A 21,940-nucleotide genomic window follows, 5' to 3' on the forward strand; every position below is an offset into this window, starting at 1 on the left:
CACAATCAGCAAAACATTCTGCCAATCACAGGGAGATCAATAATGTGTTAGACCTCCTCTCTGAGCAAAATGCAAAAGCAGCATATTGATGTATTAAAACTTTGTTTTATTGCTATGGATGAAATTTATAATGCAGTAATTATTGGAATTGTTTTATTACCCAGCCCTATCATGGTCTGACCAAATCAGAAACACAAATATAAGCAAGAACAAAAAGTGAAGAAAAAATAGTAATGTAACTTTTCACTGTTGTTGCACATTTGAGATGATCAAAAAACAGATATTTATATTGTACATTCACAGGCCTCATGTCAGCCGTATCCATATAATTTCTAATAGAAAAATACAGATCTGACAGCAAACAGCTGTATGTTGAAAGTCTGCACAAGGACCCTCACACACACTTCATGGCTTAATTGACTGGGTTAGAATAAATTCATAAATCTAGGGTAGAGTATTAAACTTAGCACATCTTCTCAGAAACTAAAGTTTTGTAGCACAAAAAAACAAAAACATTATTATTATCCTTATTATCCTAAATTCCCTGACAATTCAAGCAGGCCTGAATACATGCATGAGTATGTACTTGGGAGAAAAAAATCCATTACTGTCATGCTTTCTAATAGGATGGTGCTGCCAACCCATAAAATATATTTTTGTAAATTGAATGTTAGATTCACAATAAACAAAACAAATGTTTACATTGAAGCTGCAACACTCAAATCTACCCACCTGTACATTCACATTGCTCAGAGCTTAAGTCGAAGCTGAACATGCTGATATGCAGAGACTATTTAAAAAAGCTCATTATTTTTCAACCTGCACATATGAAAAGACACATTTCATACCAGCACAATGTTATATATAAATAATATAACATATTAAAAAATAAAGTATGAATATAGGCAGCATTTCCACATTGTAAAGTCAAATCACAAGCACAAGTCAAATGGTTCCATTTGTCTTTCAGCTTGACCGAGGACGGAAAGTCCAAAACAATGATCCCTCCAGAAAAAAAGGCCTTTGAACCTAAACCTCAGAGAAGAGGTACAATGTGGAGGAAATACACCCATATGGCTGAACAATTAAAAAGGAAGCTGGATTTATTGGCTTAATGATAACATTTAGCAGACAAGTCACCCATTAAAAGGACTTAATAGGCTGTTTTCTATCAGCATCCCTTTGGAACAAACATGACTTTGAAAAAACAAAACAATCTTAACACAGCATTATGCATTGAGATCATCTCCAGCAGTGTTCGCTGTGCTATTGTTCCCTGCTTGGTTGATCTAGGAGCCTGCAAAAATACACAAAAAAATAAATAATTTGCCTGGGAAATGCATAGCAGCACAGCTCATAGCTAATCTTTTTAAAAAAAACACCAATTTTATTTTTTATTTGGTATGAGGAACATGTTTGATTTATGGTCAATTTTAACATTATCTGTTGTACCAATGAAAAAAATTCAGGAGAACATGCCTCCTGCTGCTTGTTTTTTTTCCATCTCTCTCCCACTAATGACTAGTGGGAGGTTTCAGGTAGAACCTCTCTGTGGGTGGTTCTCTGCTTCAAAGAAAACAAACTTGTCCTCAGTTGTTGATCTTGAAAAATAATTCATTTTACCATGTCTCTAAATACATAAGACTTTCAAAGGTCATATAAACACACACTGAGAATATGTCAGTTGAATTTTGAGTGACACCACCCAAACATCTTTATTTTCATTTCCATTAATCTTTATTGTACACGAACATACTGCAAATCAATCATTTTCAACTGGCAACTTTAGAAAATATTTAATTTACCTTTAAGTTAAAATGCACAAATGTGCTGAAATGTAGAAGTGTGTCATCTGAAACTTGACCCTCAATTTAGCAGATAAAAGAAAAATATATGTTTGTAATTTTGTAATAATTAGCCACATCACTATCCAAACAGCACCAAAATACTGCAATTTGACATCTTTTCTAGTGCAACCAATGGTAATTGTGCTAAAACTGATTATAGAGAATTAAAATCAAACATATTTCCAAACCATGAAATAGCCTAAGTGCACACTTAAACAGTGCACTGCACTGCGGGTCATTTTATCTGTCAGAAATGAATACTAATTATAAAAGGAATAACTGTACATTTCCTTTTTGCTGAATTGGCAAAAGGGGTCATTGTAAATCATAGAAGTCTGGTTATTAAAAAAAAAAAAAAAAAAGGACAGCAACTGTGTTGTTGTCCTGAGTCCTCTACCATTGGATTTCCTTTGCTTCCTTGTATGAGGTGATTCAGGCAGATCAAGCCCTTTTTAAGTCTCCACATCCTCCTTGACAGAAGCCACAATCCAGGGCCAATGCCCTTCCTCCGTTCAGATTCCTGATGAGTGTGGGAGCATCAGGTTGAGCCTCACGTATCACTTACCCCTGAGTCAGGCGAGAGTGCTACTGGTGAGATGCACTCAGGTCTCTACCCTAGGACAGGGAGAAACTGGAGGTCACTCCTCTGAAGTAAAGCAGCCTCTGAGCTATAAACAGCTCCTGGGTGATAAGGAGAAATGTCTCTCTAGGAGTTATCAGTGGAGTTGTCATTGCTAGTCGAACTTGAGGACTGAGGAGTAGAGGAGGACGAAGAGGAGGAGGAGGTAAAGTTCATCCCTGATAGTTCTGGAGGGTTAGTTGCTGTGTTCTGTCCACATAAGCTTTTCCTGCACACAGGACAAGTATCATGCTGGGAAAAAAGGGGAAACAATATAATTAGTCTCATTGCTGCTGTTTTTCCACTGCCACATAAGTCCACATAGCAACTAGTGAACATTAAAAGGTAAGACAATTAAATTGGTGGTGCTTAAATGATGAATACCTGTTCCAGCCAGGGTACTATGCAATCATTGTGAAACATGTGATTGCATGGGAGCTGCCTCACGTTTTCTCCAACACTGTAATCTTCTTTACACACTGGACATTCCAGCCCTGAAGCTGAAACGACAGAAAATGATGAATAGGATCTGTAGAGTGAAAAGTTAAAATAGTGACATTGAGGTAGGGCTGGCTGATCTGGGGAAAAAAATTATTACGCACATTTTTTCATATCAGTCGATGGTGATATAAATCACATCAGCGCCACTGCACTGAGGCGCATTACTCTGCGCAGGTCAACGAGTGACTCTGCTCCTCTGATGCTTTCCAAACACTCACACGTAGAACTCATCTTTATAAAAAACCTGCGGAATTCATGTTTCTGGGTAAACTGGGTGTCGATTCTTCTGCAAGTTAAAACACAGCGTATGCATCATAATCTGCAGGAAGAACTTCTGTCTGCAGGAGTGTGTGTGTCTGCTCGTCTCTGTCCCTCTTTACACATGATCTGATAATCACATTTATTTAGTTATTAATGGGATGGGTCAGATCAGACTCCGGTCACTTTAACCCCGATGTCCTGTCTGTGAGCGTCGTGTTATGCCTGGCATTGTGTAGCAGGTTGAAATATGTGTCTCACAAACTCTAGAGCAAATCAAACAAACACAAAGTAGACATCAGTCCTTTGTGTGTCCTGATAACTTGTGATCAGTGATGGTGTTTATTGTTACAGTGTAAAGTGATCGCAGGTCAGAGGGGGAGTGAGGAGGAAGCAGACTACAACAGAGACTATAATATGGATGACTGATCTTTAATGTGCGTCTGTCCTGCTCCTGAAGCAGCGGTGTTATAATTATCCAGAAGTGGGACATCAAAAACATAAATCGGTTATGTTCTGTAACTGCATCAATGCTGAGTTGTCCACCTCTGTACAGGAGCTCAAACATTAGCACGTGTGCTGCTCATCCTACACTCTGTGCGTCAACCTTACCTGTAACTCTATTCCAGCCACATAATTGGTTCAGCACAGTGCTATTCTCATTACCATTGGTTGTTGTCAAAACATTGATGGAATGAGTTCTAGCAATGTTATATTGACCATGTCTTATATTTCTAGTGAGGAAAAGTTATATCGCGATAATTATCTTTATTGTTTTATCGCCCAGCCCTACATTAATGTCTATCAATTTAATATAATAATGGCCAACATCCTGGTCTATAAAATTCAAAATTGGTTAAGAATTGAACTACAGTTCAATATACTATTCAGAATCAATCAAACAGGTATTTTTCCACAGCAAGTTCACGAGTTTTCATGAGGTCAACATGAGAAACCTGTCCCTATACTAACATATCCATCTGGGGTGGAGCGCCTCCAGCCTCCAGGCCAAAAAGGCTCAGACAACAATTCATAAATACTTAAGAGCAACTCAGAAATACAAACAAATAATCAAGACAGCAATTTTTTCCACTGCAATAAAAGAAAATAACATTAAACAGTGGAGTATCATGCTTCACAGTGGTTCCTTGTGGCTGTGAAACTGTCAAGTTTTCCAAGACAAATGGACAAATTATTTTTTTGTGCTGCAGTAGAAGACAAACCAGTGTTCCTAGTTTGCGGGAATATGTCCCTAGTCATCCAAAAGGACAGAATTACAGCTGCAGACAGCTCCACTAATTTATTACCATCATTGGCAGGCAGACAGAACTTGCACAAATAGAATAAAACTTGCACAAATAGAATAACATTTTGTGGGAAAACATGAAACAAACAGGCTAGTTTGAATAAAACTACACTACTTCACAATCATTACACCACTTGTGAATATTACAGGTATGTATTCTAACTTACCAACATGCTCATCTGAAATTTGTACTGTAGGAAGAGTTTTTATTTTATCTCTATCAGCAGGCGGGGGTCCCGTATTCTCAAACTGGTTTAATAACTAAAGAGAGAAAAAGGAAAAAAATAGGAAAGGAATTGTGAGATATATTTTGCATTATATGTTTTACATATACTCAATATCCCCAATATGTCATTCAAAGTGTAATATATTTATCATTTTTTCAGAAAAAAAACAACAAAAAAATATCAGAAACAAGTTGAAGGTCTTTACAGTACCTGTGTTATAATTGCATCTAGTCCATTGGCTCCCCAGGCATAATCCATGGGATTTGAATGAAGAACACCCCTTCAAAAAAACAAACAATGAAACATCAATCCAGCTAGAAAGAAACCAAGGATAAATTGTGGAGTAATTGCTTTCTAGTTTTCTACAACTCTGCTCCAAAGACTCACCATGGCCCAACACCTATATTTGGCATTGCAGCAGGTGCAATTATTCCATTCACTAGCTGCTGAATGATTCTACAAAACAGAACATAGAGGTATAATACAGATATTGTGAAGGAACATTTCAATTAGGTTCTGCATATCAAGACATTTAGCTATTACAGAAGATAAACACCATAAAAAAGCACAAGAGGGACTTCAGTCCCACAAGTCACCGAATATATTTCTTACCCTTCTAAAGTGGGTACTCCCTCATGCCTCCCAGCTTGCCGCCTCGAACCATGACGACTCCTTGGTTGCCTGGCACCATATCGTTGCCGTGATGCTGTTTCCCTTTCCCTCCTGTTCTCAGCATCCCGGTTGTCCTCTGTTCCCAGTCCAGCCCCAAAGTCAAAATTGTCATCAAAGACACCCAGGGCAAACTGACCATAGCCTGACGGGAATGTGAACAAATGCTGGTCTGAAGTCTGTGGGACAAAGATAAAAATAAAAGACACAAGAATAACCCAGGTGTTCTGATGCTGGCAGTGGAAATCAATACAGCTCAGTGTTTTTTCAAAAGTAAATCATCAGGCTAGCAGCAACTATCTGGGGTGAAGTGAAGTTTTTTTTACAATAAGGTAAATTATAGAACATTACAGAATATGTGTTGACAAACAGTATTTCCATGAAATATTAATAATTGGGGGTTTTCTGAAAGCACTGACTTGAACTACGCATCAAGCTAAGAGTGATAGCTAAGGGGAAGCAAAGTAAAAAACTAAATCACCCAATAACATATGACAGTAAAATAAAACTGTAGTTGAAAAAACATGAGTGAAAAAGAAACGTCCATTACGTCTTGTCCCAAATCAACCAAACATCAATGTAATAATACTAAGAAATGCTGACACTATTAGGCATCTGTGTAAGGACCAGAGGGACATTATGTGGGAGAGAGTGAGGAGTGAGTAACTTAGAAACCTCAAATGGTTGCTGGTTCTGGGGCCCGCTGGAGATGGTAGACATGGAGCCATTGTCAGCACTAAAAAGGGAACAGATTGTTGAAAGGTTATATGTCAACTTAATAATGTCAAATGAAATTGTACTTTTTCATCCTTCTGAACTTTTACACTAACATGTTTCACTGTGTCCTTTTTCTTCTACTTATACTTGCCCCTGCATCTTTTGGATTCACGTGTATTGGCTGATTTCACACGCAGCGATATAAAATGATATTGTTTCCAATTTTAATTGTGACACCTTATGATAATGTGAGAAAAGTTTTGAAAAATCATCACATCCGTTAAAGCAATGTTAATCCAAACAAAGAATTGCCCCTAATGCCACTGTTGTGGAGTAGTGAAGAGGCATAAATAAATGGTAGCAGACTGTTTGTACTGAGACTCTAAATTATACAGAAAACTTTTAATGAATAAGTAAGTGAGTGCTCCCGATGATGAGGTAAAGTATGGTTGATATACACACCTTCTCTCCTCTAGCAGCTCCTCAATAAACCCTGATTCACACCTCGGACATGTATAGTCCTGTAAAAAAGGAAAAACAAAAAGCAGCTTAGTGATGGACTTTGGAATAAAGAAGACAGAAGATGCTTATAGCATTTTAATGTGTACACCTCTCTTACTCACACACATGCAGAATGAATAAAAACCCCCAAAATCAATTGTCTTAGTATGGTGTTGAGCTACAACAAGCCACTTCCAACACCTCCATTGCAGCTTGACATTGATTTTGCAGGTCTCTAGACTGTACTGGAAAGATGAACACCATTCTTCTAAATTATATTGTATCAGACTGAGATCTAATGACTGTAAGGGTTCAAATCATTTTCATAATCATAAAAAAAAAAATCACCACTCCTCATGCCATTAGGATGTGGGTTTTGGCATGCTGTTTCACCATTCATTTTGAGGTTCACATACACACAAAATATTTATATACATGAATCTGAAAATAAAGATGAACACCAGATTTTTTGGAGTGCACATCACTGATGATCTCTGAGAACTCAGGAGAGAGTGCACTACCAACAAAGACTTTCCCTCCTCCAGCATGTCCCTGTTGAAAGTGTCATAACCAGCTGTGTCACTATCTGGTGTGGGAACCGAAGACTGTGCGTTCATGAGCCTCTTTGGCAAACACTGAGGATAACTGACATCTCTCTTCTGTTTCCATGACGTAAACCAAGAAACAATGTTTACAGTTACCCTCCAGCACATTAGAGGAGAGAAGCCCTGCCAATAGCTCAAAATGCAAATAATGAGAGACAGGGTGGAAGTCACTCCAGGGTGCAAGACATCTTGCACTAACCCACCAGTCAACAGAGATAGAAGATGTAAACAAAAACCTTATGGGCTCATGTATTTTACTAAACCTACACGTGATTTTATCAATATTTGACTCCACTCACTGAGTTGTGAGAGGTGTCACTGCCACCACCAGTCATTACCAGCACCCTACACAAACCTATGGCTGATCGTTCACATTGTGACAGACAGATCATTCTAGCCTGTGACAGACGCTCACTTACTGAATGGCAGAACAAGAAAAGGACGGAGTGGTATTGTTGCCACTGGATCATTCACATATGTTATTACAGGTGCACGAAGACAACAGCAATGAATTAGTAAAATAATTAGCTGGAGTCGACAATTAACGTAAGATGCGCTGACAGTGTTGCTGGTGACTATAGCTCATATTATAGGCTATATATATAAGTGGATTATTAGCCTAAGTGTTAGCTATATTAACTAGCAAACCTTACTAATAAACAAAGGCTACTGCAAAGCATTGTTACGGCGCATGTGATAGAATGAGCAGTACTGTGATCTTACGTGTTTACATACTGACAGGTCCGCCACTCAGATAACAAGCTAACTGAGCGGCGTTAGCACGATATACGGGAACTCCAAGGGGCCGGCTAACGCTGTTAGCATGCTAACAGTTGACGCCGCTGTTACAACGATTTCTATGAAAGAAACAACAACGCCGCCTTGTTTTTTATTCGCCCAACAGTCTCCACCTTTACTTCGTGTCTGCGTTACTCACGGGAAGCCGGGGGCTGATCTCTGCAGAGCATCTGTGACAGAAGAAGCGACTGGGCCATGGAGGAGCTTCAGCCATCTTTAGCCACTGAGCAGGGAGAGAGCGGAAGAGCTACGGAGCACCGCGAAGGACAATAATGTCGACATCCCAGAAAACACGAGGACAGCGTCATGGCTGCATTGCATCATATATAATATTTAAAAGGAGAGAGAGAGAATTATGCATTTGTTTTTGTCACTGTCCCTGTCACTCTTCAATCTCCTGGGAATACACAGAACACTTTGTTAACAATAAGACTGATCATTCTGTTACATTTATTCCTAAAGCCATCATGACCCAATTTAAATGTATAACACGTTTCATTTAATTTGTACATGCAGACATGAACCCTTATCAAAAACAAAAAAGTGAGGGCACACTGTCTAACTTTGAATATTTATTTCCTGTGACCCTGGATTAAAGTTATTAAGTATCATATTCAGGTATTTCATGTATTTATTCGATTTTTATTGTTAATTGAACAAGTTTGTTTTTATGTTTAATTTTTTATGATTTATATTAAAATTTAGTTTGATTAAAATTAACTGATTGTGCTTTGAATTATTGGACTGTTTATGTATGATCGTCTACATATATAGTATGTTTGTACCCTAGTAAATAAAGTGAGCAGTTAAACATTAATATAAATAAAATCATTCTGAGCTTCACTACAAAAAGAAACAATCTAAATTCTAACCTTTCTTCATTTGACAACCACTATCAACAATGTGTCTTATAAAATACTGCCACATGGTGGTGCTTTTGTGTATCAAGTGTTGAAGGGTGTCAGACTATTTCACTTTGTAGCCACTGGCGGAAGATACTATTCACTTGTGCTAAGTTTCCATTATAATTTATAACATCTTCAGGTGAAAACTGGGTTAGGATGTCTTCAATTCACAATGCAAAAGCCACACGGACAAGTCAAGACCTGGATAAATCCCCCAACCAATCGTTATCATGTACCACCAAGCTGAGTCTCCACTGGACTCATGTGTTATCCTGCAGGTTCAGCACCCCACCCCCCCCCCCCCCCAACCACATAGAGATGTGTTTTTGCAATTTGGCATCTGATCGGATTTATTTTGACACATTACTTTTCCATTGGATTTCTGTCAACCACCTCTCGAGCCCGACAGGCGTCCAGCAAAGTCGAGCAGCATCTGTTTTTGAGCATCACAACTCGTCAAAGGTGGATTTGTCCTTGATTGTTGGAAGCATTTTTATCAAGTGTCAAACATGAGATGTGAAACGGTAAATAAGTAGCCTCCCACATGGGAAAGATGTCTTGTTTTATGTTAACACCACCAAGTTGTCATTGGCAGCCATCTGTCGGCCCTGAGCTAGCAGTGAAGGTCTAGGAGATCATTCACAGTTACATAAGATCTGGAGGAGAAAAACTATTTGTTTTATTTTGTTTTTCAGGTCTGTTTTTATTTTCAATGTCATAAATTAAAATTTCCTAATTTTTTTTACAGATATTCTCGATGTGATTCCCATAACAGCAGATTGACAGCTATAAACATGTCACACAAGTAGGAGCACCTCCAGCACTTGGCACAACATGTGGAGAGTGAGTAGGAGTTCCCATCCGAGGGCCTGTCAGCCAATCACATCCCGCAAGCCGTCTGGCCTGATTTTTATGCACGAATGTCCAGTTTCACGTCTGTTGATGAGAGAAGCCTTGGATGCAACCAACTCCTGAGGTGTTTCATGGGTGTAGTGTTTTAAATGAAAACATATGGATAAAGCCATACATCCACATGGTATCTAACATGAGACATAGAGCAAACACAGTGCTCTGTATCAGTATTATGCAAAACATTGTGTTGTATGAGTAGTACAAGACTGCTATTTCCCAACCTGCTTTATATAACAGAAATATTATAAATAACAACAAGACTGGATGTTTCTGCACTGCAAAGCTCGCAGCGTAACCCAGTCATGTCCTAAAGTCCTCTTTAGGCCGGTGTTGTGTGTGATGTGGCCATGTGGGAGCGGGAAAGATGCGGCTGTCCCATGGGCTGAGATTAGAGAGGGTCTGATAGCACGGAGGTTTGCTATGTCTGCCAAACTGAGGTAAGCTATTGTCTCTCCGCGCCCAGTGCGTCACTGCCATCAGAGGCGAATGCTCAATGTAGCAATGCACTCTGGGGAGTGAGCGACTGTGGGTCAGAGACAGGTCATGTGAGTGCCAGAAAACAGCTCTGCCCAGACCAAGATTTTCCTCAAACCAATCTGGATATGGACTACGTTGACAAAACAAGTCCTACATTATTCAGCACCTCATTGCTTGTAAGGCAGAAAATATGTTTTAGATATTTTCTTTCTATTTCTTCTTGTCAAATAAATACATATGCATGTATGTGCAGATCCGTGCACACATCCATGCACAGTGACTTAGATAATGGAATAAGAACTGTCATCTTGGCCTACTTTCACAGTTTGATTTCCATTTTGCTCCAAGAGCCAATATAGTGTTGCAGCCAAGGCAGCAGACAGATATGCTGCAAGGGACACTGCTGCTTTTGTCACTCCATAGAGTTTTTCCAGACACTCCATTCGGGACTGCCCCACACAGTCCCTCTGGGCCCCCGAATCACACTCACATGCACACATAAACACACACATAGACACACACTCAGCAATAACAGCCGCCTGTTGGAACTTCCTGGGCCTCTTAGTCATGCGTGACTTGTTTTTTCAGTCCCACCCATTGAAGACTTTGTCTCTTCCAGACACAATCTGTCTGAGGCCATGTGTCATAAGACCTGCACATCAGACACACTCACATGCACACATGTGGGACACAGTAAGAAGGCTGTAAGGATCAACATTAGTGACGGACGAAGCTGTCTTTAAAAAATAAACACGACACATCCATGAACATGTACAGGATATACTCATGTCTGAAGCGCAGCAGGTATCCCCGCTGTTGTGTGCAGTGTTTATCTGCACTGCTTGTGTTCCAGAGCTCAATCCTAGGGCACTGCGTTGGTACATATGTGTTTTGGATTACATCACTTAGCAGCTAACAAAATATAGATGTTTTTCTGACGAACATATGTGCACAATTTGCAGCCTAGTTTAAGCTGTCTTTGTTGTGAGTGTTTGTGGTCATTAAGTGCAGATGTTTTATTGTTCAGTATCTGTTTTTAATGACTCGTTTCAATACAACGTGATTAAATTACATCACATGTTAGCTGACACTTTATCCAAAGTGACTTACAAGCTTAGCTTCAAAAAAGCCAAACTACAAAGTGCGACATGTAAGTGCAATATATAAGTGCAACTAACTTTTAAAGATTTTTTTAATATACATAAACAAGGAGTTGACGATGGATAAAAGACATCATCTTCTTAACCAAGGTGTAGTCGGGAGAGATGTGTCTTTAATCTGCGGCGGAACATGTGTAGACAAAGTCGTGATTTTGTTGAGTAGCTAGCTGTCCCTCTCAGTGAGGGAGCAGCAAGCCGATTGGCTGATGCAAAACGCAGGACAGCATTTGTTTTGTAGCTTTCACCCTCTCTGTGATTCTTTGTGTTTACTATTGCTTTATTGCGATTGTCAGTCCTAACACATTTTAACTCTGATAATGGTGTTTCAGTCTAGATTTGTATCATGCAACAGGGTATAATTTGTCATACACAGAATGAAACCTACTTATTAAAGTGACCACTGCCCCAAACATGATAAACTAAGTATTAAAATGTTAGCTTTGTCACCTTGTCACTGCTGTTCCTGGCCTCACTGAGCTGTAAACGTTTGGTTTTATTGAGTGATAAACACTCTCTGGTTTAATAAATGTACGTTTTTAATGGCATTTGAAATGTTTATTATATAAATACAGTATTACTAACTTTCAGAGTCACAAAACAGAGTCACAACAGTCTAGTCAACAAAAAACAACTGCACAACACAGAAAAGAAAGTGTGCTGGAAAGAAATGTGTTGTGTCTCTTCTACCCAACATATCTCCCATATGAAGACCTCCCACAAACACACAGAGGACAAACAGAACTTTCAGATTAAAATAAGCAAGAAGCAGGTGGCTGTGTGTAAAATGAGGACAATAAGAGATCATTAAGAGTTTTTGTTTGTGTATTGTGTATATACATTCCCTACTGGGTTATTGTTATTGGCCTACGATATAAACACGTGTGTTAATGTGTGTCTCTGTGTATGAGAAGGTTAATGTGTAACATGGGTTCCCATGTTTTTGCGTGCATAAGGTGTATACAGTATGTGTGACAGTCTCTGGATGTTTGTGTTGTTCTCATGCAGTTGCAAAGTATGTCTCATCACATCAACAGTCCACTCCAAACAACACCGGAGCTTCTAACATTATGCATGGCTGCCGTTACTCCTGTAACCTAAAACTGACCAACAGTCTGTTTACAACATGTGCAACTCGGCAGCCTGGGTGAATAGATACCATATGAGCCTCTTGACTTCATTAGTGATACACTGTCCCACTTCAACAAGTCGAGGACGATTTAATCAAGTGCATCCTGGTGACTATTGCAGCTGCTCAACTAAAAGAAGCTGTTGATAATGAGCAGGCAAAATCAAATGAAATCCGAACCACAGGAACATTCCCGCTCTCATCTTTGCTTCGTTTGCAGGGCATACCTTAACACATTACAGCCAAATATATGCTCAACCAATTTTCCATGATAAACAGGCAGGTATGCAAGGTTCATAAAAAAATGTATTCCTGTTCTTTTTCTCTGTGAGAGCCACCTGTAAAGCTGTTGTGAAATTATGGTCTTGGCCTGGTGATCTTCCAAACCTCAAACTGCAAAATTGGTCTCAATTTGAATCAAGTTAAGGGACTAAGTGCAGCACAACTACAACACTTCACTGACTTTTTTCCCTCAGTTATGTGGCTCGATATAACAAGGACTCAAACCAAAGTTCAATCAGTAACATTGTGAGCAGCAACATACTCATATATTAAACAGACCCAGGCACACAATTTCCCTAAAACTTTTAAAACCCTTAAAAGAGTCTCAGACTGTATACCAGACATGTATACCTAAAATAGTTTACAAAGCCTAACAGTGTATTTTCTTGTATTCACTTTGGCTCGACATTTTTATTTCTATCAGACTTAGAACACACAGGTCAGACCACACACAGAGTGAGCCGAGAAGTCGTCCCAGAGGTCACAATGAGGAAGTGAAACAATGCACCAGGAATAATTTGGGACAATTAGAATTTGTAAACTTCCTACCACTGCTGATTTGTTAGTAATGATCCGATCACATCCAGATCATTGACAAACACTGCTTGTGTTTTGCAAACCTGCATAGAGTTTCAATTGTTTCGTAAAAGAATACCCAGCGAGGCCAGATTCCCATGACAAAGTTTATTCGAGCAGATTAATCATTAGATTGGCTGTCAGGTGCAGATGTCCTTATGTTAATCATTTGCCTGACATTGACCCTGAGGCTTTGATTATTTGACCTGGTAATTGATGTTATGAGCCATAACAACAGAGCTATGGTGCAAAATTAAACTCATGAACATTTAATGGTTTTCTTTTTCTGTATAAAACATTGTCATCTTCATCAGTTCCAACATTTGATGAAATTACCATTAATCATTGAGCAATGACTGGTAGTGTGTTCCCCCTCATTACCTCAGATCAAAAATCATATAAAGAAAGCAATCCCCAAAAACATTATCTGTAACAGTATACGTGATCGGAGTGTGGGCTCTTGTCTTAGTATAATAATCAGCTGTCAGAATTTAAATGTCACACACATGTAGGAAATTAAAAATCGTCATCTAAAGAAAAGCAAGTCTCTGAGGCAGATGTCTTCTGATGGAGTGATGGATCAGATATCTATTAGTTTCAGATGTGGGACAGAACTGTTTACAATCCAGTGGCGCGATCCAGAGAGTGGGTGGTCTCTGAAAACTCTCCACAGAGCCGGTTTTCATCAGAACATCATTTCAGATCTAGATGTTGGCTGTTAACTTACTGGAAGTTGTAGAGCAAGTTGTCGGAAATGATACCATGTGGTGAACGTCAAGAAAGAAACGTAACATATCAAAGTTTGATGATTAGGCATCCCTGAAATATCAGTGTGGGCGTCACATTATAACCCCATGAGTTTGCGGGGATATAAACAACTCAGCCAGAGGCTGTGATGTAATGTGTGTGACTGATCCCATACTCATTACAGGTGAGCTCCCGCAGGAGAGATTCGCCCACGTTCACACCCACGCACTCAAACATATACAGACACACAAACACACACACAAGGCCACCTTCCAGTGGAAGTGAGGCTGATGAAATATGGAGTCAAGTGGGCAGAGAATTCCTGAGGTCTCCTGTCGAGTGTAATTAGAATAGCTCTGAAATGGCTCATAGGTTTACGCTACAGTCGTGCCATTACTACCACTGGTGTGACAGAGGTGCATTATATCCAACAGCAGTCAGAGGCCTCTGTTGTAATGAGATACAGGTTGTTTCTGCTGAAGGTATTATGCTGTCATAATGACAAGAGCAAATGGGGTTTTATCTGTCTTGAACAACATGCATCTATTGGGACCCGTTTGTCCTGATACATGCACCAAAAATCTGCTGTCTCAACTTATTGTTTTTCACTTGTGTGTTTTACTGGAAGACCACAACCATTTCAGCATACAGCGTGTACCCAAAAGTGAGGTGAAAGCGGCGAAAGCTTTATTGTAGTGGGTGTTCATAGCGAATTCCTGTAGGGTTGCCACCTTTTAAACTATGGTGAGAAACACCAGCTGTGTGAGTTTATTGTGTTGGTTAAAGAGGAATTTAGGACTCGCACTCATGAAGGTAAATGAATAAATACCTATTATACAATGGTGCATATTTGAAAGTTAGTGTTTTGTAGAATCCCAACAACAAATAACTAAAGTAGCTTGAGGGCCTCATTGGACGGGTGTCTATTAGGGCCTATACAAGTTCACAAACCTTTTTGTCTGAAAATCCATCATCTCTGCCACATATACACCTGGCGTCAACGCCACTTTAGACTTTTAGAGCTGCAACAATGAAAAAGTTTGGAAATGCTGCTGCCACTGCTGTATTTTGACAACTCCCAGGCAGAAACAGAGATACATGTATTTGGAAACCGAAACAACTGTTTTCTGATTGGGTCTTTCTGGTAAAGACCCAGCGTACCTATCACATGACCCTCTTCCAGAAGAATGCAATCAGCGTCAGCTTCGTCTACCAGCAACATTATTCATCAATTACAAGCGTTTCTGACCCTGATGTCTTTGCTAACAGCTATTGTGCAGTTAAATTCTTGCTAAACTGCTTACATGAGAAGAAGACAATTCCTGTGTCCGGCACATGCTGTACTATTTACACCAGCACATTCGCAGTGTTAGTGTTTGTCCTGTGATATGAATTTTCAGGTGTCTTAGTATGGACATGGATTAAAGTAAGATGGCAACATAACAACAGTTATGAGAGACAGTTATCTATCAGAGATGGATATAGGGAATGAATGCAGACTTAGTCTTCATTCTTAATTTGGGATCTTTTTTAGTCCAGAAGATGTGGCATTTTTTCCTCAGGTATATCCATTGCTGAAGTCAAGGTTTTTTTTAACAAATGTCTTTGTATCATATCAGTCATGCATAATTTCATGCACAAAATACAGAAAACATTTAATGATACAATACTGAAAACACAGTTTTGTGTGTGGGCACAGCAACTTCTCCTCAGTGGCATCGTTATTTGCCTTGTTTGAACTAACAAAACATCTAATTCCATTCCCAGTGTAATAAAAGGGTACTTGGACAGGAATATAAACATCTCCCTAAAGTTGAACCAGATGCTGCAGCATGACGGAGCGTAGGATCCAGAGACGGGAGAGAGAGAAAGACAGAAAAACAAGGGAGGCACTGTACACAGGAAAGTGAGTCAGTACCGAGGCCTCAGCTATTTGACGTTTGTTCCTCGTATCCTTCTTCACCCGTCATTCCCCTTACCCATCCCGCCTAATCCGGAGCAGGGGGATATCCCTGAAGAGACAGGGAGCGAAAAGCTCCCCAGCTTGAATATAATGGACACATGGGCCTTTAGAGAGGCCTGTCAGAGTGGCCACTCAGCCACTGCTCGCACAGGAGAGGAGGTTTAATTAACCACCTCACACATTAAAATCAGTGGCTGACTGCTGGAGCCTGACCCGCCACCCTTAACCCCAGCATGACAATAACTCTGCATGTTCCATGTAGAGTGCAAGTATGATCACACTCCACTTGAGTTCTTACCTTTGAGAAATCCCAGCCTATCACAGTAGCATAGGCTACTGGAGGATAATGTATTCATGGATGAGAATCAAAGCAATTCTCAAGCTGTTTGCTTACAATGAATATTTGTAGTTAAAATAGAGTAGTGTAATAGAGTTAACACTTAAAGCTAGGTTTGGTAGTCTTTAAAAAGCTGGCAAGAGCAGGCCATAATGTCAGTTACGCCCCCAAAACACATGAACATGAATTGAAGCTGACTTTTCCACGACTTGTTTGCTAACTTCAGACTACCATCTCTGTTTCAGCGGTTTGTATCTATCTAGGTTGTGAAAAGATCTGGACATGTGCAGAGAGAGCAAGGTGTGCACAGACAGGAAAGCTGGTTAGTGACTGACAGGTACACCAGCCACTCATTTCATTTGGCCTGAATGAAATGATTGGTCGTCCTGCATGGTCCACAGACACCGGCATTTTTACAACTTTATTTATTAATTTCTATTGGAAGGTGAAGAGGATAACAAAAGCTAAGATTAAAAAAAGTGGCTCAGGAACAAATTACCAACCCTACCTTTAAATCAAAGTTCATCTTCACTTGCTACATTATACACAATTAAGTAAAAACCACTCAGATAAAGTGAAATCAACAATTAGATATAAAGTAAAAATAACTTGCGACTAAGAGTTATACCGTTTTTAAAGAAGGTTTGAAACAAACTTGTCAAAGAGAAAGGGACACATTGTGACAAATATTAAACTTTATGTTGTTTTGCAGTGGCAGTACAAAAATACAAAAATATGCTGATGCATTTATTATTCGGATTTCACAGTAGGTACTCAGGTAGGTACACATGAGATTGTTATTTACAGGAGAGTCATTGAAATGTTCCATAATACACTAAGAAAGATTATCCAAAGTATCCAGACATCTGCTTTGAGTTTGAAGATTAACTTGGATCACTTGACATTGTTTGACATCCACCAGGTTCACCAGTGTCAGTGCTGGACTGATTGACTCATCTCTAATAGCGACATAACCAGGTACGTTCTGCTCGCTTAAAGTTTAGTCCCATTCCCAGACAAATTGAATTTCCCTGTCAATCAATTCATGCTGATTGGATTTATCTGTCCAGTAAACTTCCAATTAAGTCAAAGCAGCAAAACAGCATCTAAATAAAAAGCATGACCTTCAAAAATGCACTCATAGAAAAAGCCATGTTCAACAGAGGAGGTATTGCAAAAGTGTTTTTTGGGTTGTACCAACAGTCGTCTGGGACAAACAAAGCCAAACTATTACTTGTAGTGGTCGGTGAAGGCAGACAGTTTGGATCAGGTTCCAGAGTAAACATGCAGAGGGGGGAGAGAGACACAGGTTTGTTTAGACTGAACCCCTTCCTCACTCACTCACTCACTCACCCCCTACCAAACAAAGAGCTGAAGTACGTACAGTGCAGCTGTAGTTGTCCTGTTCTTGTTTGTGGCAGATTGAAACCACACTGGTGGGCTACAGAGCGGTATCAACTTTCCAAACAAATTAGCGCTGCTTTCCATTAGCTTAAGAGGGAAAACTGTTTTGTTTGTGGGGGGAATGGAGACTATAAAAACTATAAAAAAGTTGTGAAACACCACTGCCAGGGACTGCCAGTCTGCTTTTGTACATACACAATAAACAAAAAACACAATAAATACACTTTTTTTGCATCAGCTTTTCCATGGATATATGCAGCTGTTACTAAGATAAAGACATAAATAGAGTTTGATACCTTCTCCAATAAATAGCAGTGGTATTCTATTTACAATATGCACACATCTCCCAAAGAGCTTATGAGATATTTCTGTCTCGTGCTTACCTCTGCCTCCGCCTTGCAGACTCACACAACATCACAGGGCTGAGGCAGTTACACTAAAGTGTGTACCCCAAAAGAGGTCTTCCATATTAAAAACACATCATCATTCTGTGTACAAGGGGGAAGGGGAGTGATTGTCACATATAAAAAAAGAGGTCATCGCGGGAAGCTAGTGGTGTGTCACTTGGAAACCGACTCTGGAATCATCCACCTAGACTGCGTTTTCCTCGCTGCCTTCAAAAACATGAGCTTTCCGAGGGGGACCTGCACCAGATGGAGATAGACACTTAAAATACACATTTTTACACCATCACAGGTAAAAACAGGTGTGAAAATAAACAGTTTAGCAGTCTTACTGTTGCAGTTGCCGTAGTGGCGGACACCTATGGAGCGGCCTAGGAAGCAGGTGGCCCGGCGGAGGTGGCAGGCACTGGGGTAGGTGATGTTGTCATTGCCGCAGATTGGCTGCTCAGACGGCATGGCTATTGGGCAAGGTGTAGTGCGGCACATGACGCAGTGGGCACTGTTGGTCTGGTCGGTCACGCAGGTGTGGGTTCCCGGACACACCACGTTGGAGCACGACTCTGTGTGAGACAAGAAAACGGTAAGATAAAGCATTAAAGGGAATGTCCTCATTTTGTTTTTGAGCTGACGTGCAAATATTAATGTATGAATTATTGCTCACTTTTGCACTCTCCCTGGTACATGACCTCCAGGTCTGGGTGTCCCATGCAGCGGGCCATCAGCATAGCACACTCATCTATGTATGTCTTTCCATCGCTGCCGCACACAGCGTGCGTCAGGGAAACCTGAGAGCAGTCTGGAGAGCACACACAGTGAGGCCTCCCCATCTTCATGTTGCAGACCTTCCCAGGGCTGCATTTCACTCCCTCACAGGTCTCTGCAAAAGCACAGTGTCAGTGTCACATTACTGTATTAACAAGTCAGCAGACATTAGGTGACCCACAAAGCATTTTCATACAAAACAAACTTACATTCCCCCCCCCCCCCCCCCCCCCACATTTTCACCTTTTGTACTATATTTGCAATAATCACATCTCTTTATTGACAGTGACACACAGGGGTGCTCTGACGGCCCAAAAGACTGAGGAACTGTAATTCTGCACAAAGCAGAGTCAATATTAGACGACACATGCAGGTCTCTTCCCAGTACCTTCACAGTCTTACGAGATGTTCTAAGTCTTGTAAACAGGCAGTGACTTATTTCCTGGCACAGATTTAATATCCGGCTTTATTCCATCTCTCTGCTTTTTGTGGACTCTCGAGCTCTCTATCAGCAGCTCCTTGTGTCTTTGTCTCTTGTAATAAGAGGAGATCTGAAAACCATGATGATGTTGATGTGTCTCTACATATTGACAAGCCTTTTATTTACCTGACTGTCATGATAGTGACAATTTCCCTTAGCATTTTAAATGAAGATAGAATTTATGAGTCCAAGACATCTGGGCATTTGGCAGGCTTTAATTCAACCTGCAGGAATGTATTTACTTATTTTCTTCTTGGAAACAAGCAGGGCTCTTTATTTAACAAGCTTTGGAAAGAGTTAAGACATCATGAAGGGAGTGAAGTAGAAAGAAGGATTCTATTTCTGAATTTCATTTTCCATGTGATATAACTGTTTTTCTTTATGTGAGTAACATTTATATAAAACTATCGATATTATTTCAAGTGTATCTACATACAAACCACATTTCTGTCTTTAGACAGTGTGATGAGGCAAGAATAACCTGGGGCTATCTTTGGTTGTGTTTTCCTAAAAAATCCCCAGCAGTAGCCAGGTTTTTACTGGAATTCATCAGCATTGGAGAAAGTCACATTTTTGGCCTGTGATCACATGGTGCGAGTGCTGCTTTTATGAGAACAGAATTTATGTTAGTGAGCCGGGGTGAACCTCGCTGAGATTCCAGGGGAGGAAACTGTCTCAGGACAGCTGGGTGGAGTGTTGTGGAACGATCCACGTCTGCGTTTCGTTAGAAAGCTGCATCAGGAACTCATTGTGTAAATATCTCAATTCACACATGAAGTGACTCGAATGAAGTTTCACCTACGCTCCGGGAGCCACAACAGTTATTTTATGTAACGGAAAATAACCAAATGACTAATTATGACTGCAAATTCTTACAAGATTATATGTTTAAAGTCTATAAATGATGCCTAAGCAGTGATTAAAACTCCAGCAAGCGGAGTCCTGTTAGATATCTTTTGTTTATTTAGAAATTGACAGTAAAATGGGGTTTTAAAGCCTTTAAATAATGACTCGTACTTTTGGGTTTAATGCGATGACTATTACCTCACCCCATGGAAATATATCAAAGGTATGAACAAGTAACCTTTTTTTCCATTCAGTTCAAATAACTACTTTTATTCATGTATTTTTGTTAATTTACCTTTGCATGGTTTACAGGAGACGATCCCCAGGAAGCCCAGCAGGCTGACCTCGTTCATGGGCAGGCTGCTGTTGGACCAGGCTGTGTCCAGACGGTTCCCGGCACAGCACTCCTCTCTGGTCACCCCTCTCATCAGCACCATGTCGCACCTCTGGTCCTGCTGCAGCCAGCACATCCCAGCTAAAAGCATACACATTTTAATAAAAACACTTCAGTCCACTCAAACACATATAAGTTAACAAATAAAAACAAAAACAAGTGTATTTCATTTTTCAGAATCCATGTATTATATTATAACGCAGCTTTTTTTCCTTTTATAAAAATACTAATGTAGAGCACCTGACTGCCAGTATGTGTTTATAGGAGGTAAAACTGTTAATATCATATTCTAGATTATTCCCATAACTAAATACACAAAGAATCAACAACATATCTCCCTGGTGGAAAACACACAGTTGTTTAAAACAGAGAGCTACACTACTGTGGTAGGGCTATGTAAATATGAACACCAGATAAAAGTGCTTCACTATAATAACCAAAAAGTAAAAGTTAGTTAGTAAAAGTTCACTCACCACTGGCTGGATTACTCCCAGTCTGATACAAAGTGAGAATCACCCCGAAAATAAAACTGAAAAAACTCATTGTGTACTTTGCTCAGTACAAAAACCTTCTTCTGAAAACAGAGTGGATGAGTCTGAAGTCAGCTCTGGAAGTAGTCGTCCCTTATGTGAATGAATGTGTTGTGGATAAGTGATGTCGTTCCCCCTCAGTATAAATATTTAGCCCAGATGGAATTATGCGGCTGGGATGGGCGATCCTCTCAGCCAGTAATAAGCCAGGGCAGGACACAGTTTGACTCTGAGTCAATTTTCAGAGTCGGGAAATGATCCATGCCCCGCAGCACCAGACACGGGGCACTTTTGTGACCTCACCAAACATTTTCACACAATATTAGACTATTAAAGGCTGACTAAGTCCTGGAAATGACTGGAAGTTGCGTTTAGAAGAGTTTTTCTCTAGTAATTTAGTTTTTTTTCTTCTTCTGTTTCAGGCCAGTTTCTTTATCCAGCTTATTGAAATAACTGATTGAACTTGAAATTGACCTTTTAGGAATTCTAAGCTATTTCTTAAGCTGTCTGGTTGGTCAGAGTTGTTTTCTTCTGTATTGTCACATCTCCTTCTTTAATGTGGCATAGTTCTGAGGTATTTATTCTC

At 39.9% G+C, this 21,940-nt stretch overlaps 2 protein-coding genes across 3 annotated transcripts; both read right to left on the bottom strand.

The window, feature by feature from the left end:
- Nucleotides 1–1,680: 1,680 nt before the first annotated feature.
- Nucleotides 1,681–8,345, bottom strand: LOC109625286 (E3 ubiquitin-protein ligase RNF126). The gene is made up of 9 exons (XM_020080475.2): nucleotides 8,188–8,345; nucleotides 6,607–6,665; nucleotides 6,103–6,163; nucleotides 5,371–5,606; nucleotides 5,146–5,214; nucleotides 4,969–5,038; nucleotides 4,699–4,792; nucleotides 2,851–2,966; nucleotides 1,681–2,718 (listed from the first exon to the last, which is right to left on the bottom strand). Exons 1-9 carry the CDS (start codon nucleotides 8,260–8,262, stop codon nucleotides 2,554–2,556), a joined length of 945 nt encoding a protein of 314 aa, XP_019936034.1. The 5' UTR covers nucleotides 8,263–8,345; the 3' UTR covers nucleotides 1,681–2,553.
- Nucleotides 8,346–17,210: 8,865 nt separating this feature from the next.
- On the bottom strand, nucleotides 17,211–21,531 carry fstl3 (follistatin-like 3 (secreted glycoprotein)). Of its 2 annotated transcripts, none has more exons than XM_020080723.2 (5): nucleotides 21,298–21,531; nucleotides 20,726–20,905; nucleotides 19,003–19,218; nucleotides 18,674–18,901; nucleotides 17,211–18,581 (listed from the first exon to the last, which is right to left on the bottom strand). In XM_020080723.2, the coding sequence occupies exons 1-5, from the start codon at nucleotides 21,365–21,367 to the stop codon at nucleotides 18,529–18,531; spliced, it is 747 nt and encodes a 248-aa protein (XP_019936282.1). In that variant the 5' UTR covers nucleotides 21,368–21,531; the 3' UTR covers nucleotides 17,211–18,528. The 2 variants fall into 2 exon arrangements, with proteins under 2 accessions (XP_019936282.1, XP_069378372.1); XM_069522271.1 differs by having other exon boundaries at nucleotides 18,421–18,603.
- Nucleotides 21,532–21,940: the final 409 nt, after the last annotated feature.

Source organism: Paralichthys olivaceus, chromosome 3 (genome assembly GCF_024713975.1).
Source record: "Paralichthys olivaceus isolate ysfri-2021 chromosome 3, ASM2471397v2, whole genome shotgun sequence".
Taxonomy (NCBI): domain Eukaryota; kingdom Metazoa; phylum Chordata; class Actinopteri; order Pleuronectiformes; family Paralichthyidae; genus Paralichthys; species Paralichthys olivaceus.

Bases quoted from the DNA above. Each gene is read 5' to 3' on its own strand.
- fstl3 (XM_020080723.2), bottom strand. From the start codon at position 21,367: ATGAGTTTTTTCAGTTTTATTTTCGGGGTGATTCTCACTTTGTATCAG. The intron at 19,219-20,725 runs GTAAATTAACAA...GTGCTTTTGCAG, and splicing joins CTCCTGTAAACCATGCAAAG to AGACCTGTGAGGGAGTGAAA. The intron at 18,582-18,673 runs GTAAGACTGCTA...CATCTGGTGCAG, and splicing joins CCACTACGGCAACTGCAACA to GTCCCCCTCGGAAAGCTCAT.
- LOC109625286 (XM_020080475.2), bottom strand. From the start codon at position 8,262: ATGGCTGAAGCTCCTCCATGGCCCAGTCGCTTCTTCTGTCACAGATGC. The intron at 5,215-5,370 runs GTAAGAAATATA...TCTGTTTTGTAG, and splicing joins GGAGTACCCACTTTAGAAGG to AATCATTCAGCAGCTAGTGA. The intron at 4,793-4,968 runs GTACTGTAAAGA...TTCTCTCTTTAG, and splicing joins TAGATGCAATTATAACACAG to TTATTAAACCAGTTTGAGAA.